Source organism: Arachis duranensis, chromosome 1 (genome assembly GCF_000817695.3).
Source record: "Arachis duranensis cultivar V14167 chromosome 1, aradu.V14167.gnm2.J7QH, whole genome shotgun sequence".
Taxonomy (NCBI): Eukaryota; Viridiplantae; Streptophyta; class Magnoliopsida; order Fabales; family Fabaceae; genus Arachis; species Arachis duranensis.
The window spans coordinates 38758953-38776609 of record NC_029772.3 but is presented as its reverse complement, the minus strand read 5'-3'; the positions used below and the strand labels follow the sequence as shown (position 1 = coordinate 38776609).

General features: G+C 35.3%; 2 protein-coding genes across 2 annotated transcripts; both read right to left on the bottom strand.

The window, feature by feature from the left end:
• Positions 1-2002: 2002 nt before the first annotated feature.
• Positions 2003-2842, bottom strand: LOC107486222 (uncharacterized). The gene is made up of 2 exons (XM_016106780.1): positions 2519-2842; positions 2003-2407 (listed from the first exon to the last, which is right to left on the bottom strand). Exons 1-2 carry the CDS (start codon positions 2840-2842, stop codon positions 2003-2005), a joined length of 729 nt encoding a protein of 242 aa, XP_015962266.1.
• Positions 2843-15181: 12339 nt separating this feature from the next.
• Positions 15182-15863, bottom strand: LOC107486586 (14 kDa proline-rich protein DC2.15). The gene has a single exon (XM_016107144.3). The coding sequence runs from the start codon at positions 15814-15816 to the stop codon at positions 15403-15405; it is 414 nt and encodes a 137-aa protein (XP_015962630.1). The 5' UTR covers positions 15817-15863; the 3' UTR covers positions 15182-15402.
• Positions 15864-17657: the final 1794 nt, after the last annotated feature.

The window sequence follows — 17657 nt, the reverse complement described above, 5'->3', positions numbered from 1 at the left end:
TCAAAATAAAAAATCTTATCTTTTTCAAAATCTTATCTTATGTTATTTCAAAATTCAAAATTTAAAAAAATTTCAAATTTCAAATTTCAAAAATTCAACTTTCAAAATTCAAATTTCAAATTTTAAAATCAAATCTTTTTCAAAAATCAAATTTCAAATCTTATCTTTTTTAAATCTTTTTTAATCTCAAATTTTAAAATCAAATCTTTTTCAAATCTTTTTAATTTCTTATCTTATCTTTTCTTATCTTTTCTAATTTCAATTAATTACTTTTTCTCTCTCTTCTTTTTCAAAACTTTCTAACTAATTATTCTCTCTCCCACTTTTTGAAAACAATTCTTCTTCTTCTTCTCTCTCTTCTATTTTTGAATTTCATTAACTAATTTTCAACTCTTTTTAATTTATTAACCTTATTTTTGAAATTAATAAATAAATAAAATAAAAACAAAAATATTTTAATTCTTATTTATCTCTTCTATTTCTAATTCTTCTCCTATTTACTTCTATTTATTCGAGCTCTTCTCCTCTCTCATCTTCCATTTTCACTTTTCTATCTTCCTCTTCTTTCTTCACATCTCACAGGGAGTCTTTTGTTCTTGAACATAGAGCTCTCATTCTTTTTTCTCTCTTGTTTCTTCTTTTCTTCTTTATGACTAGGAACAGGGATAAATAATCCCTCTTTAATCTTGATCCTGAACCTGAAAGGACTTTAAGAAGGAGCCTACAATAAGCTAAAGCACAACACTCCAGAAGAAACCTTTCAGAAAATTTTGAACAACAAATTGGAGACATGGCCAAACCTGAAGGAGATGCAAGAAAGGTTTCTGGTGAGTTCACCATGCCTACCTCTGACTTTTATGGCAAAAGCATCTCTGTACCTGCCATTGGAGCTAACAACTTTGAGCTTAAGCCTCAGTTAGTCTCTCTTCTACAACAGTTTGCAAGTTCCATGGACTTCCACTGGACCATCTGAAGATCCTTTTTAGTTCTTAACTGAGTTCTTGCAGATTTGTGATACTGTTAAGACTAATGGAGTAGATCCTGAAGTCTACAGGCTTATGCTTTTCCCTTTTCTGTAAGAGACAGAGCTAAGATATGGTTGGATTCTCAACCAAAAGAGAGTCTAGACACTTGGGAAAAGCTTATTAATGCTTTTCTAGCTAAATTCTTTCCCCCTCAGAGAATGAGAAAAATTATAGTGGAAGTTCAAACCTTTAGACAAAGAGAAGGTGAATCCCTCTATGAAGCTTGGGAAAGATACAAGCAACAACGTGTAAGTCTTCCTTTGGCGCCTAACGTGGAAAATCCCAAGTTAGGTGCCACCATAGCCGAGTAAACCAGAAAATAAGTGTATACTATTAAACATCGTTGAAAAGCTCTGAAAGTTAGCTTTCGAATTCCACTAAAATCATGTCAATTGGATCTCTATAGCTCAGGTTATTTTTGTTGGAGTAAAGGGAGGTCAGAGTTGACAGCATTATTCACTTTTTTCTCCTTTTCTACAGAAACTCCATCAAATCTATCCGAATGCTACCTGAAATAAACATAATTGTGCAAAACTCAAAGTAGCATCCATAGTGGCTAAAAGATAGTTAAATCTTGATTAAACTAATTAACAATTTGAAAGCAAATTCACTAGGAAAAGATAGAAAAGATGCTCACGCATCACCTCCCAACAAGCACTTCTTTACCGTCATTAGCTTGACGAACAGCTCCATTACAGAGGTTGATAGGGGATCAGATCTTCACCCTTCATGGTGAACCTCCTTCCTGTACTCTCATGAATCAGCTCCACATGCTCCAGAGACAGGATCCAAGTCACCGTATGTGGAATGACTGGACTTCTAGTGAAGACAACTCTCATGCCAGGTGAGAGGTCTTTAGTTGGAATCTTATTGTTCCTCCAACCTTTGGGTACTTTCTTATTAGTGCCTCCTTCCTCCGTGGTTGGTGAATGCCCAACACCAAACTTAGGTTTGATACTTGGGGGCTTTGGAATGCTCTACACTGAGAGAGAAGGCTGAAACACTAAGTGTTGCACAGTAGTATTTCTTTTGTCCGAGAGAGAGTGAGGGTTGGGAATCTTAAACAGGATATGATCATCCCAGAGCTTCAAGACCAGCTCTCCTTTTTCTATATCAATCAAGGCCTTTATAGTAGCTAAGAATGACCTTCCAAGGATGATGGAGTTATCCCTATCCTCTCCAGTGTCTACTATCACAAAGACTGCAGAGAGGTAAAGGTCTTCAACCTTTACAAGGACGTATTTCACCAGTCTATATGCCCATTTCAGGGACTTGTCTGCCATTTCCAGTGAGATCTTGGTAGGCTGCACTTTTTGGATTCCCAGCTTCTTCATCACAAAGAGAGGCCTAAGATTAATGTTTGAGCGAAGGTCACACAATGCCTTCTCAAAAGTGATAGTCCCTATAGTACATGGAATAAGGAAGCTTCTGGGATCTGGTAGCTTCTAAGGCAGCTTCTTTTGCACTAGGGCGCTGTATTACTTGGTCAGCACCACTGTTTCATCCCCCTTCAGAACCGTGTTTTCAGAGATAGCACTTTTCAAACAGGTCATATAAGGGGGTTTCTTCTCCAACAGCTTGCAGTTCCTAAGGATTGCCAAGATTCGAGCAAGTTGCTCTTCCTTAGATTCCTCTTGCACGTCTAGAGATAGTTGGTCTTTAGGCTCTTCCATTCTCTTAGGGACATGTATGGTGACACTCCCAGTCTCCTCCTGAGCCTTGTTCTCCTTCAGTTCCTTAGCAGCCTTGTCCTCCTTTGGTCCGGCCTCAGCTTCCATAGTTAGGGCCTTGAAATCTTCCCTTGGGTTTACTTCCATGTTAATTGGAAGAGTGTTGGAGGAACCTCGGGTTTCCTTTTGCTTAACTGACCTACCTGTATCTCCAAATTCCGAATGGATGACCTAGTTTCTGCCATGAAACTTTAAGTGGTTTTGGAGAGGTTAGAGACTATCGTAGCCAGGTCAAAGAGGCTCTGTGTGGGTGTCTTCATCTACTACTGAAAGGGTTGGAACGGTCCGTTGTTGAACCTATTCTGGTTCGTTCCACCCTGATTGCTGTTGAAGCCCTGTTGAGGCCTCTGCTGATCTCTCCATCCGAAGTTAGGGTGATTCCTCCACCTCTAATTGAAAGTATTTGATTAGGGATTATTATTGGAGTTTCTAAAGGAATTTTTCATGTAGTTCACCCCCTCCATGGTGGTCCAGGCATTGTCACCGGCGTCTCCCTCACAAGCTGCTTCTTGAGAATTGGCAGCCAAGCTCTGCACCCCACTCAAGTGCTGGGAGATCATGTTGATCTGTTGGACATGAGCTTGTTATGAGCCAAGATGGTGTCTAATGTGTCCACCTCCATGACTTCTCTCTTTTGAGCAGCCCCATTATTCACAGGATTCCTTTCAGAAGTGTACATATATTAGTTGTTGGCAACCATTTTAATGAGCTCTTGTGCCTCCTCAAGCGTCTTCTTCATGTGGAGTGAGCCACCTGCAGAGTGGTCCAATAACATCTTGGACATCTTGATAAACCACTATTTTATGGTTTATATTGTGCTAAATTGAGTGATTTTTCATCCATTATTCTCACGCTTATTCATAGAAATTGCATGTTTTACGTTTTCCTTCCTAACTTTATGATATGATTGTGAACATGCTTCCTTGGCCTTATATTTGCTAATATAAATCCTCTCTTATTACCATTAGATGTTGTGATATGTACGTTAAGTGATTTCAGGGATTACAGGGCAGGAATGGCTCAGAGGATGGAAAGGAAGCATGCAAAAGTGGAAGGAATACAAGAAACTAAAGGAATTGCCAAAGTTGTCAGCCTGACCTCTTCACACACAAACAGTCATAACTTGAGCTTTAAAGGTTCAAATGAGGCGGTTTTAGTTGCGTTGGAAAGCTAACGTCCGGAGCTATGCAACGATATATAATTTGCCCTAGCTGCCACAAAGCCAAGTGACGCGAACGCATGGATCACGCAGATGCGTGACCTGGCCAAAACCCAATCCACGCTAACGCGTGGACGACGTTTCTGCGTGACTTTACAGCGACCTGTACATACCAGAAATTGTTGGGGGCAATTTCTGGGCTGTTTTTGACCTAGTTTTTTGCCCAAAAAACACATATTATAGGCTATAAAGTGGGGGAATGCATCCGTTCATGGAGGAAGCTGATAATTTATAATTTTAGGTTTTTATATGTAGTTTTTAGATAGAGATATTCTCTCCTCTCTCTTGGGATTAGAATTTAGGATTTCTATTATGTTTAGGTTACTTCTTTTCAAATTACAGGTTCAATGTTACTTTAATTTATGTTTCTCTTCTACTTTTAGATACTCTAATACTTTTACTTGTATTTGACTCATGTTGCCAAATTGGCTTATGAACCCTTTTATGTTAGATTTGAATTTATGTTTAAATATAATTTGAGGTATTTCAAATTTATGATTTTTATTGAGCTTTCTATATTCTTGGCTTTGGTTGAGTAATTAGAGACTCTTGAGTTATCAAACTCTTTTGTTGATTGATAATTGGAAGTTGCTAATTGACTTGAATTCCACTAACTCTAGTCTTTCTTTGGGAATTGACTAGGACTTGAGGAATCAAATTGATTTATCCACTTAACATACCTTCATAGTTAGAGGTTGACCAAGTGGGAGCAAAAGCCAATTCTCATCACAATTGATAAGGATAACTAGGATAGGACTTCCAGTTCTCATACCTTGCCAAGAGCTTTATTAGTTATGAATTTAATTTCTTGCAATTTACTTTTCTTGTTCAACCTATTTAAATAACCCCAAAAAGATACTTTTTCCATAATCAATAATAAAACACCCCTCCCTGCAATTTCTTGAGAAGATGACCCGAGGTTTGAATACTTCGGTTATTTATTTTTATTGGGTTTGCTTAAGTGACAAACAAAACTTTTGCACGAAAGGATTTTCTGTTGGTTTAGAAACTATACTTACAACGCGATTATATTTGTGAATTTCTTTACTGATAGAAATCAGTTCGTCAAAATGGCGCCGTTGCTGGGGAGTTGCAAACGTGTCCCTTATTATTGGTTATTGTAAATATTTTTCTTATTTGTTTTCTTTGCTATGATCTAAAAATTCTAAGTTTGGTGTCATTTTATTATTTTTTTCTTTCTTCATTAATTTCAAAAATATCTTTTCTCTTTATTTTAATTAATTTTTTCAAAAATTACAAAAAAAAATTCAGATTTTTATTTTAAAATTTTTATCTTATCTTATCTTAGTTTTAAATTTCAAAATTCAAATCTTTTTCAAAAATCATATCTTTTTCAAAATCTTATCTTATCTTATTTCAAAATCAAAATTTCAAATTTCAATATTTAAAATTCCAAAATTCAAAATTCAAAATTCAAAATTTAAATTTAAAAATCAAACCTTTTCAAAAATTTAAACCTTTTTCAAATCTTTATCTTATATTGTTGTCAGTGTTTCTAAGTTTTAGGAGTTTATTTTCGTTAATTTTTTTTATTAATTTTTGTTTTTATTTTCTCTCACTACTATGCACTCTCACAACTTTGGCTATGAGTCTGGTTACAATTATGTTGCAGGAAGAGGAGATTACAATGAGAATATGCATCAAGGATGGGACAACCAAAGATGGGAGGAGCAGCAAGGATTTGATCAACCCTCTTGGCAACAACCTCCACCAACATACTATGACCAAGAATCCTTCCAAGAGGCATACCAAGATGATGGCTATGGTGAGCACTCTTTTGATTATCAACAACCACCACCATACGCCTATGAACCCCCTCCTTAGCATAGCTTTGAACCACCAAACTCACAAGCCCCTTACCACCAAACACCCCCATATGACCCTAATCCATATCCACCATACCAACCACACTATGAGCCGAACAAACCACACCCAGAACCACCACCTCAATACACACCATCTCTATATCCTTACCAAGAAGAACCACCTTCCTACCATGCACCCTTTCTCCAATATAATGAACCCTCCTATCCACCCCAAACCTCCATGGAGAACACACCTATCTCTCTCATTGGTCTCACCTCTACACTCCAAAATCTTATATCCCGCATGGACCAACCCTCTACCTCCAATACTCAACCCTCAAGCTCTAGTACACCACCACCCTCTATGGAAGAACACCCACATCCATCAACCCAAGAGCAACACGATCCCAACTATGCTAGTGACATAGAACAAGAGAGAAGAGATCGTCTTAGGGAGGTGATAGATCGGTTACACGCGGTCCTATTTTCAGAGGAGCAAGAGGAAGCCCAAAATGTGGAGGTAGGAGAGACCCTTCAAGATGAAGGAGTAGTTGAAGGAAGTTGTCATAGAAAGGAAATCATCAAGGAGGAGTACGATTTTATGCTAAAACAACTGGAGGAAGCCGTAATTATTGAAGAGGAAGAAGTAGTTGAAGACTTAGGAGATGCTGAACCTCCATGGGAAAGTCAAGTTATAGAGCCTCCTTCAAAGACGTTTGAAATTAATGTTGAGGAGGGTGTACAACCTCCAAGGCATAGCCTGGTTGAAGACTTTGAAGAGGTTGATCAAGAGATGGACTCAATAATTCATGAATCCTTATCTACAATTAAATCCTCTCCCATTGGACTTGTCATGAAGATTAAGGAAGAAGAAGCACAACCTCCCATGCCCTTGGAAAGCAATGAAGAGGAGATTGAATTGGAAGAAAGCTACCAAGAGGAAGAGGTTAAATTGAAGAAGCTTACAAGGAGGTAGAAGAATTCAAAGAAGAGCACAAGGGAGTTGAGCTTGCAAGATCATTAGAAACACCTCTCCCAAAGCCATTACCGTCTAATATAACATTCAAGTGGGTAAAATTCTTATCCTTAACCTTTACTTTCCCACTTGAATATAGGCTTCTAGAGACGGATGGTCAACTTAGAGCTCTTTGTGGCATTAAGAGTAAGAGGAAGATGGTTAGTGGTTGGAGTTGTCAAGTAAGGTTCAACATGGTTGTGTGCTCAAAGTTTAAATGCAATGGTTGGTGTAGAGCTCAATTGAATGGGTCTAGGATGTTGTTTGGCCACTTTAGTGATAATTCAGACTGCTTGCCACCCGGATGGAACAATATTGCCAACAAGACGACGGGTGCAAAAGCAAGGTTTGGGACCCCAGAATTCAGTCTAGCAATCAGCACTCTTGGGGCCTTGTCACTTGCTTAATCCTTCTTGAAGGCTCTTTGTGCCTAGTTTGGGATCTCGGAGGCTACTGAAATTCCAAACATTGGTGGAGATTTTTGGATGAATTCAACCACAAGCCAAGATAGCAGGGAGCTCACCAAAGGTCCAACTTAAGGACTTTAAATAAAGGTACTAGGTGGGAGACAACCCACCATGGTATGGTCGTTCTCTTTCAGTTTAGTTTTATTTTGTTTTGTTTTATTCTTAGTTTTATTTTATTCTATTTTTTTCTTTTTCTTAGTGTTCATTCATAATATCAGCATCAGCATCTGCATTTTGCATTCTGCATAAAAAAAAAGAAGCATGCGACGCGCGAGCGTCGCTGACGCGTCCGTGTCATAGGTGCATAAGCGAAGAAAGGGAATTGAACAGAAAGTCACGCGGGAGCATAGCTGGAAGCGTGCCCTTGGCACCAATGCATATTCATAGAAATCGCATGTTTTACGTTTTCCTTCCTAACTTTGTGATATAATTTGCAATAGCAGCTCCGAAGCCAGGCAATGCGAACGTGTGAATCACGCGGATGCATGACCTGGAAAAAACCCAATCCACGCTAACGCGTGGACGACGCTTCCGCGTGACTTTTCAGCGACCTGTACGTACCAAAAATTGTTGTTGGGGGCGATTTCTGGGATGTTTTTGACCCATTTTTTGGCCCAAAAAATACAGATTAGAGGCTATAAAGTGGGGGAATGCATCCATTCATGGAGGAAGCTTATAATTCATAAATTTAGATTTTTAGATGTAGTTTTTAGAGAAAGAGGTTCTCTCCTCTCTCTTAGGATTAGGATTTAGGATTTCTATTATGTTTAGATTACTTCTTTTCAAATTACAGGTTCAATGTTACTTTAATTTATGTTTCTCTTCTACTTTTAGATACTCTAATGCTTTTACTTGTATTTGACTCATGTTGCCAAATTGGCTTATGAACCCTTTCATGTTAGATTTGAATTTATGTTTAAATATAATTTGAGGTATTTTAGATTTATGATTTTTTTGAGCTTTCTATATTCTTGGCTTTGGTTGAGTAATTAGAGACTCTTGAGTTATCAATCTCTTTTGTTGATTGATAATTGGAAGTTGCTAATTGACTTGAATTCCACTAACTCTAGTCTTTCTTTGGGAATTGACTAGGACTTGAGGAATCAAATTGATTTATCCACTTAACATACCTTCATAGTTAGAGGTTGATCAAGTGGGAGCAAAAGCCAATTCTCATCACAATTGATAAGGATAACTAGGATAGGACTTCCAGTTCTCATACCTTGCCAAGAGCTTTATTAGTTATTAATTTAATTTCTTGCAATTTACTTTTCTTGTTCAACCTATTTAAAAACCCCAAAAGATACTTTTTCCATAATCAATAATAAAACGCACCTTCCTGTAATTCCTTGAGAAGACGACCCGAGGTTTGAATACTTCGGTTATTTATTTTTATTGGGTTTCCTTAAGTGACAAACAAAACTTTTGCACGAAAGGATTTTCTGTTGGTTTAGAAACTATACTTACAACGCGATTATATTTGTGAATTTCTTTACCGATAGAAATCTGTTCGTCACATCTCAGAAAGGCCATCATAGAAAATTTCCAACATGGTCCATTCTGAGATCATGTCAAAAGGGCGTCTTTTGATCAGCTGTTTGTACCTCTCCCAGGCTTAATAGAGGGATTCTCCCTCTTTCTGTTTGAAAGTCTAGACTTTCACCCTAAGCTTGCTCAGCTTCTGAGGTGGAAAGAACTTGGTCAAAAATCCATTGACCACCTTCTCCTAAGTATCCAAGCTCTCCTTAGGCTGAGAATCCAGCCATAGCGTTGCTCTGTCCCTCACAGCAAAGGGAAACAATATGAGCTTGTAAACCTCTGGGTTGACACCATTAGTCTTGGCAGTGTCACATATTTGCAAGAAATCGGATATGAACTTGTTAGGGTCCTCCTCGAGAGTCCATGAAACAAATAGTTTTGTTGTACTAGAGTAACCAATTGAGGCTTAAACTCAAAGTTGTTGGCACCAATGGTAGGTATGGAGATGCTGTGCCCATAGAAGTCAGATGTGGGTGTAGTATAAGAGCTAAGGACCTTCCTTGCATCTCCTCCATCGTTTGGGTTAGCTGCCGTGGTTGTATCTTTAGCTTCTTGCTCTAGAGATTCTGTGAGGTTCCTTCCGGCTCTTCTAGCTTGAGCTTGTTGCAAACGCCACCTTAAGAATCTCTCAATTTTAGGATCAGGATCAAAAAGGAATTCCTTATCCCTGTTCCTACTCATAAACAAGAAAAAACAAAATAAGAAAAGGAAAAAATAGGAGTCTCTATGTCAGAGTATAGAGGACTCCCTGTGAGAAATTATAATAAAGAAATCAACTGAGATAAAGTAAAGAGAATTCAAAAATAGAGGTGTCTTTAAGCTATGAATTTTCTGAAAATAAAGAAAGAAAAAGATGTTAAAAGTTTTCGAAAAAGAAGAAAGAGAAAGAAAAGTTAAAGAGACATCAAACTTTTAAAATTAGAATAAAATAAAATAAACACTTATCTAACAAGATCTTGAAAATAAAGATAGAAGATTTGATTTTGAAAATTTTTGAAGATTAGAAAGAGAAAGTCAAATAGAGATTTTGAAATTCAAATTTGAAAGAAAGAAAAACTAACAAGATACTAAACTTTTAAAATTTGAATTTAAATAAAGATAAGATAACAAAATTTTGAAAATCAAGGAAAAATGTAAGAAAAGGATAAAAGAAAAAAAAATAAATAAGTAAATTAGTTTAAACAAAAAGATTACCAATAGGACACCAAACTTAAAATTTTTAAGTCAAGATAAGAAAAAGATTAAAAGATTTTCGAATACAATAAAACTTATTAATTTTTTTTTTGAAATTCAAAAAGAAAAGAATCAAACACTAGAGGAACACCAAAAACTTGGTGCGCAAAATTAGAACTCGCACAACTTCACTAGCAAGTACACCGGGTCGTCCAAGTAATACCTCAGGTGAGTGAGGGTCGATCCCACGAGGACTGTTGGATTGAGCAAGCAATAGTTGTCTTGCAGGACTTAGTCAGGTAAATAGAAAAAGAGTTGTTGTTGTTGAATGCGCATTAACAAGAAAATAAAGAAAAGGAATTAAAGATTAATAAAGAGATAATATATGAAAACAGTTAAGGCCTCGAAGATGCTCATCTTTCTGGATTAATGCCTCTTACTCACGATCTTAACAATGAATGATTCATTCCATGGAAAACCATTAGTGATTAAGGCCTAATGTCTTAGCGAGTTAATCTCCCCTGACATTACTAAAATGCCACAGACAAGGTCAATTCTTTCAGATCAGAAGCTAAAGCTCAGAGATCTAGTGTAGCGCCACAAAAACCTTAATTACCCCAAAACTAACCAGATTATATGTCACATATCTAATTAGCCCAGGTAATTACAATTTAGGAGGCGTGCTTTCAAGCTATAGCCCAAGTGAGATAACTCTGTCGAGAATCACAAGTGCTCATGTAGAATAAGGGGTCATACTGTCGTTCCACCCCAGATTCATAGAATTAAGAACTAAAATAACACCTTAGAGTTGAATCAAACATTAATTATAGAAGAGTAATAATATTAATTCATAAAAATAAGCAGAGCTCCTAACCTTAACCAAGAAGTTTAGTTCTCATACTTTACAGAGAAAACGTAAAAGAAGATCTGTCTGGATCTCCATGATCATAAATCTAAGTAATCTCCTCTATAAATAGTAAGTACTAACTCTAAAAGATGTTAATTTAAATCTAAAAAGTAAAGGATAAGATAAAATAAGCTAAGGAGTGCTAAAATCCACTTTGGGCCTACTTTGGTCATGTGCTTCGGTCAAGCCTGGCGTTCAACTTGGGGATATGGGTGTTGAACACTCATTATAGGGGTGAGCTCACTGTCCTCTACTCCCTAGCCGGTGTTGAATGCCCGTTTTGGGCATTCAACTTGGAGGGTCAGTCTTTCTTGGGCACTAAACACCAGATGTGGAAGTTTAACGCCAATTTTGGTAGTGATTTTGGATAACATGTATAGACTATCATATATTGCTGGAAAGCTCTAAAAGTTAACTTTCTAACGCCATTAAGAATGCATCAATTGGACCTCTGTAGCTTAGGATAAGTTTGTTGGAATGCACGGAGGTCAGGAATTGACAGCATCTGCTATCCTTTCTTCATCTCTGCACAAGATTATGCCAAATTCGTCCAAAAAATCACCTAAAATCATAGAAAAAATACAACTTAAAGTAGTATCCAAACGATAATTTTTTCACTAAAACATAGTAAAACTTAGTAAAATATATCTAAAAACACTCTAGAAATGCTATTGAAAAGGGGTATAAAATGCTCACGTGTCATGATTGCATTAAAATATCTCTTTGTTTATCCCTATAGGTCCATGTGCTTGCTTGGAATTTTGGTTGTTTGTTTTGCCAATTCAATAGGGAACTCTAGCATAGATAGAAATAGATAGCATTTAGTATAATTGCATGCATAAATAGATAGCTTCATTGAATAAGTTATTTGCCCTTTGATCCTTCTCCTTGTTTGTGATTAGCATGAGGACATGCTATTGTTTAAGTGTGGAAAAATTGATGAGTCTATATTTGATAGTAAATTTTGGCTTGAATTGAATGGATTTCAGCACATAAACCAGTATTTATTCACTTAAATAGTATACTTTTGTGATTTCTCTCTAAATTGTGTCTAAATTTGAAAACATGTTTTTTTATGCTTAAATTAATCAATTTTATTTTTTTATTCCATTCGATATCGTGATATATTTTCTTGAGTGATTTTAGGTCCTATAGGCAAGAATGACTGGGTAGAAGTGGAAAGAAGCATGCACAATGAGAGATTTCATGAAGAAAACAAAGGAGAAGTACACACTCCAGTGTGCGTATGTACACCTTCCTATGCGTACGCACAAGATGAAAATCAACTAGTGTGCGTATGCATACAACCCTGTGTGTACGCACACAACCCTGTGTGTATGCACAAGTCCTGACGCGTGACTTCATTAAAAAATCACGTGGTTCGCGATTTTGGGGGCCTTTTGGCCCAAATTTGGAAGTTCTTAAGTCGAAATAGAAGTTATATTAAAGGGAAAACATTCCACATGAAGAGAGAGCACATTAGACACCATAGTTTTAGTTTTAGTTAGTTTTCTTGGGTTTTCTCTAAATTTTCTCCTAAGTTTTATTAGGGTTTATAATAGAATTTTCCAATTTAGAATTTTGATCTTGGATATTTGTTTGTTTCATTGTAAGTAACATTTACTTTTCTCTTTAATTACACTACTCTTGTTACATTTTTCTTATAGTTAAAATTACTTTGTTAATATCTCCAATTTTAATTTCTTGAATCTTTTGTTTATGAATTTGGTCTTTATGGTAAATATATGTTTGATTGAGTCTCTATTGTTGATTTTGTGCATATATTGATTATAGTTTTCATTATCTTTTGCAATTTTCTATGTTTTGCTATTATGTCTACCAAGTGTTTGTGAAAATGTCAATTATGAATTTTGAGTAGATTCTTCACTCCTTGACTTGGAAAACAAATAGTTAGAATAGTAGAGTCATAATGTCTGATATTTAATGGTAATTTTTGGGTTGTTATTTGCTCCTGTTTCTACTAACGCTAGCTTTTTACTAAGTTAATTAGTAAGTTGGCTAGGATTTGTGGATTAAGGTCAATTATGCTTGCTTGACTTACTCCTCGATGTTAGGGATTGACGAAGTGAGATTAACTCATTGTAATTGTCATAGTTGTGGTTATGACAAGGATAGAATTCCTTAATTCTCACTCCATTTTCAATAGTTTTAATCTTGTTTTCTTCTTATTGCCATTAATTTCATAACCAAAAGTGTGACACCTAGTTGCTAGTCCGAGGGAAGACAATCCGGAATTTAAAACTCTCGATTTATATTTGTTTTGATTGTGATAATCTTTATTTAAACTTTGATTGTGGGTCGTAATTGTCGATTGGGGCTATACTCGCAACGCAATTCTTATCCTAACCGATGTTCGACTTCTCATCAATTCCTTATAAGCACGAGGCTTAGAAAAGTATTATGAGATTTCTCACCAAAAAAGAAATCCTTGAACTTGAATTGAAAGAAAAAAAAGGAGAAAAAAGAAATAGCAAAGAAACAAATCAAAGAATGATATCTAAGATAAAGATAGAAGGTTGCAAAGCTCTAAGCATCAATGGTTAAAGAATCCAGTTATGTGTCTACGGTGTGATTATTCAAGGATAGGGCTCGGACAATTAGATCGGAGGGGTGCCTTATCACCCGGTAACTTGGACCAATATTCATAGTTTGCTTTGAACTTAAAATGGTACAGATAGTATTTTTATTGTGGTAGACAAGTTTAGTAAAATGGCTCACTTCATTACATGCCATAAATCTAATGATGCAACAAACATTGCTGATGTGTTCTTCAGAGAAGTCAATGTGCTTGTATAGTGTTCCCCAAACAATTATTTTTTATCATAATGTAAATTTTTATAGTTATTTTTAGAAAGTATTGTAGAATAAGTTGGGAACAAAATTATTATACTTTACTACTAGGTGAGTAAAGGAGATGACCCATTCCAAGTGCTTAAGAAGATCAATGATAATGTCTACAAGATTGATCTATTAGGTGAGTATAATGTCTCAAGTACTTTTAATGTTTGTAATCTTTCTCTTTTTGATATGGATACAAATTCGATGGCAAATTTTTTTAGAAAAAAGGGAATGATACATGCTCGAAACGGAGGATAATCTGGACATCCTAAAGAAAGAAGGCAGAATGAAAACTTTACGTTTCCAAAAGGTCCTATCAGTAACTAGAGCACGTGTAAAGAAGTTCAAATTTTTTTTAAGAATTTGACCGCACTTATATATGAAAAAATACATCAATTATTAACCAAGAAAAAAGAGACAAGACTTATTGATGAGTTAAGTTAGGATAATAAAAAGTTCAATAGTGCTTTTCAAATTCAGTGAAAAGTATAAATTTAATATTAATTTTTAAAATTATTTAGTCCATATTTAAACAAATTTAACATTAATTTTGAGTAGTATATGGTTAAAATAAAGATGCTTTGCATAAAAATAAATTTTGAGCCCACCTAAAACCTAATGTGCACGTTTATGTTAATAAATTTGTTGTTCATAAAAAGAGTAGATCTAAAAATAACATTATTAAGAACCAAGTGAGAAAAGTGAAAGTCTTAATTGTTGAAAACAATGGAAAACAAACCTCATGAAAATAATAAAATATCAATGGATTTGATCGTAGACTTTTATTTCTTAAGGTTTGATTTTAAATCACATCCTTTTATTATTATTCCTACAATATAGAAAATATTGAGATATAACTTATACACTCAAACCTAGTTTTATGGATATGTATTACTGTTGATTGAAACGTTGGTTCACGGCAACTGCAATGGCAAAATATAATTATCTTATACATGTGAAAAAATTGTTTTGGGAATTATTATAGGATAATCAACAATATTATTATTTCTTTTCATTTTATTTCAGTAATAAAGCATACTATCTTCATTGAAGAATAAGTGTCTTTTAAATTTTCAGTACTTATTCAAATTGTAAGGTTTCAAAATGTTTTGTTTTACCTAAATTATTCTACTTGTTAAATTTTAAAATTGTAAGTTAATAATAGAGATAAATAACAAAATGATAATATTGACAAAACCTATTTAGTACCGACTTAAAACTTCAAAAAATATAATAGTTCACCATGTCAAAAGTATTTTGTCTAGAAAAATATTCTGCCAAAATTAATACTGGCTTCTAATTTTTACTTGAAGTAGGACATACTTATAAGTTAAAAATGAATAAAAATAAATATTTTCTCAGTTTTGGAAGTTAAAAAAATAAAACCTTTACAAAAAAAATAAAGGAATTAAAAGTAGACATACATTAAAGAGTCATTCAAGACTTTTTCCACTAGAAATTAAAGTAAGAAGAAAACGATACACTCGCTAAATTAAATGAGTCAGTGTGTCAAGCACTAATAGCACTCTGAGAAATTAAACAACACTACTACTTATCACAACAATAAAAGCCAGAAAAACATGCAAATAATAATAACCATGCTAATAAATTGATCAAGATTCAAAGGTAGCTATTTAGTTAATTAGGAGCATTGGAAGTCAGAGGGTGGAGTCTTCTCGCAAGCATTAAGGAGCAAGCTAAGTGAAATTGGGATATTAAGGTCAATTCCAAGAATGTTAGCTTTGATCGCTGTGCAAAGGCAAACCGCCACTTCGAGGTCAATGAGTCCATCTAGGACTGAGCAACACGGATGGTCCGGCGGTGAACCCACCACAGCACCGATGGGTCCATTAAGAATCTTGGCACATACTCCAAGCTTCAATGCATCTCTTGGACATCCCTTATTATTGTTAGGGTTTGGGAAAGGGAAAAATGAGTTAGGGTATTTAGGTTGAGTAGGGTGTGAACATGTGTAGCATCCACTTGCTAGTGCAAAGAAGAGCAAGTTGATGGAGACAAAGAGAGCAAGAGAACTTGAAGATCTAGGAAAATCCATCTTTAGCAATAAAAAAAATCCAATGTGCGCTAGTTACTGCTTAGTGAAAAATGAGTGTGAAATGTGAAGTGATTAGTAAGGCGGTTATATAGTGAAGCTGATTAATTAAGTGTGGTTCTCTTTTGGCCCGTGATTAATTAAAGAATGTTTGTCCCCGGTTTGTGTGTCTGAAACAATATTTGATCATGTGAACTGACTGGGATGGCATTGAGTTTAGCTGGCACTTCTTAAAATAATGGAAAGGGTTTTTCACTTTTCAATACTGTTAATTATTAAGTATTCAAAAGACATGCGTGTTTTCCCTCGCTCACTCTCTTATTTCTTTATATGGATAGATTATGATGATCATATTTATATAACCAGCATGGGATTAGTTATTTATGTGATATATTTTTTTTAATAGATCAAGTAGTATCATGCTCAAAATATGAAGAGTGAAATAACAAACTTCATACAAAAGATCAACTACAACTAAATACCTTCCAATACCGTAACTACCACATCAAATGAGCATAAAACAAAATTTTCATTTCTACCCTTAATCAAATACATTTCAATACTACAACTACCATAACTAATAATATCTTAGATAATCTGGTGACACAAATGTATTAGTGTCTTAATCAAAAATAAAATCGAGTCAAATCTGACACCACAGAAAAATCAGCTTTTTGTCATGTTTTATTTCTAAAGCATGTTGAAAACTGAAAAGTACGAAAAAGCGTAGTTATAATTTTTCGTCATTTTTTTTGAGTTATTGGCAAGCTTTTGAAAAAGTCACATCCGATCCACAAGCGTGCTGGTTGTTCTATTACCACGCTTTTGTCGGTTTATTGGTGATGCGTGAGCATCTTTTCTATCTTTTCCTAGTGAATTTGCATCTAATTTGTTGAGTTTAATAAAGAATTAATTATGTTTTAGCCAATATGGATGCTATTTTGAGTCTTTTGCAATTCTATTTATTTTAGGTAACATTCAACTGGATTTGATGGAGTTTCTGTAGCACAAGAACAAAAGGAGATGGCAGCGAGGAGCGACGCGTACGCGTGCCTGACGCGTGCGCGTGATTTGGAGATATCCATGACGACGCGTGCGCATGACTGACGCGTACGCGTGATTTGAAGATTTGCTCAGCGACGCGTATGCGTGACCAACGCATCCGCGTGACTCGCAGAAAAGACCATCGACACGTATGCGTGACTGACGCGTACGCGTGACCTGTGCCACGTGCAGAAAACGCAAAAAATGCTGGAGGTGATTTCTGGGCCCCATTTTAGCACCCAAGTTAGGCGCAGATCCAGTGAAGCCAAGTGGTCCCCACGTTACAAGATGCGGAGTAGTTAGTTAATTCTGATTTAAATTCAAATTTGATTTTAAAATAGGAAAAGATATTCTCTTAATTTTAAATATTAGATTTTAAATTAATTAGGATTAAGTTATAAAAAGGGGAGACTTCTCTTCTATTAGATACATTCTATAGGGAGATTCCATTAGGGAGATTCCATTAGGGAATTCTATACAAATTTATATTCTGCATTCCATGAGCAACTAATCCTCCATTGTTAAGGTTAGGAGCTTTGTCTATTTGTATGGATTTATTCGTTTGATCTTTCTAAATTAATCCATGTTTAGATTTATATTTTAATAATTATTTTCGTTCTTTATTTTATGAACATTGGGTCGAACGGAAGTATGATCCATGTTCTAATTGAGTTCTTGTAAAATTTGGAAAAGCTCTTTACTTGAACAACAGATTGAAAACATATTATACTGAATTTCTAATTGTTTGTATTTAATGGGATAAGTGACATATAATCCCCTTATTTTTGGATAATTAGGAT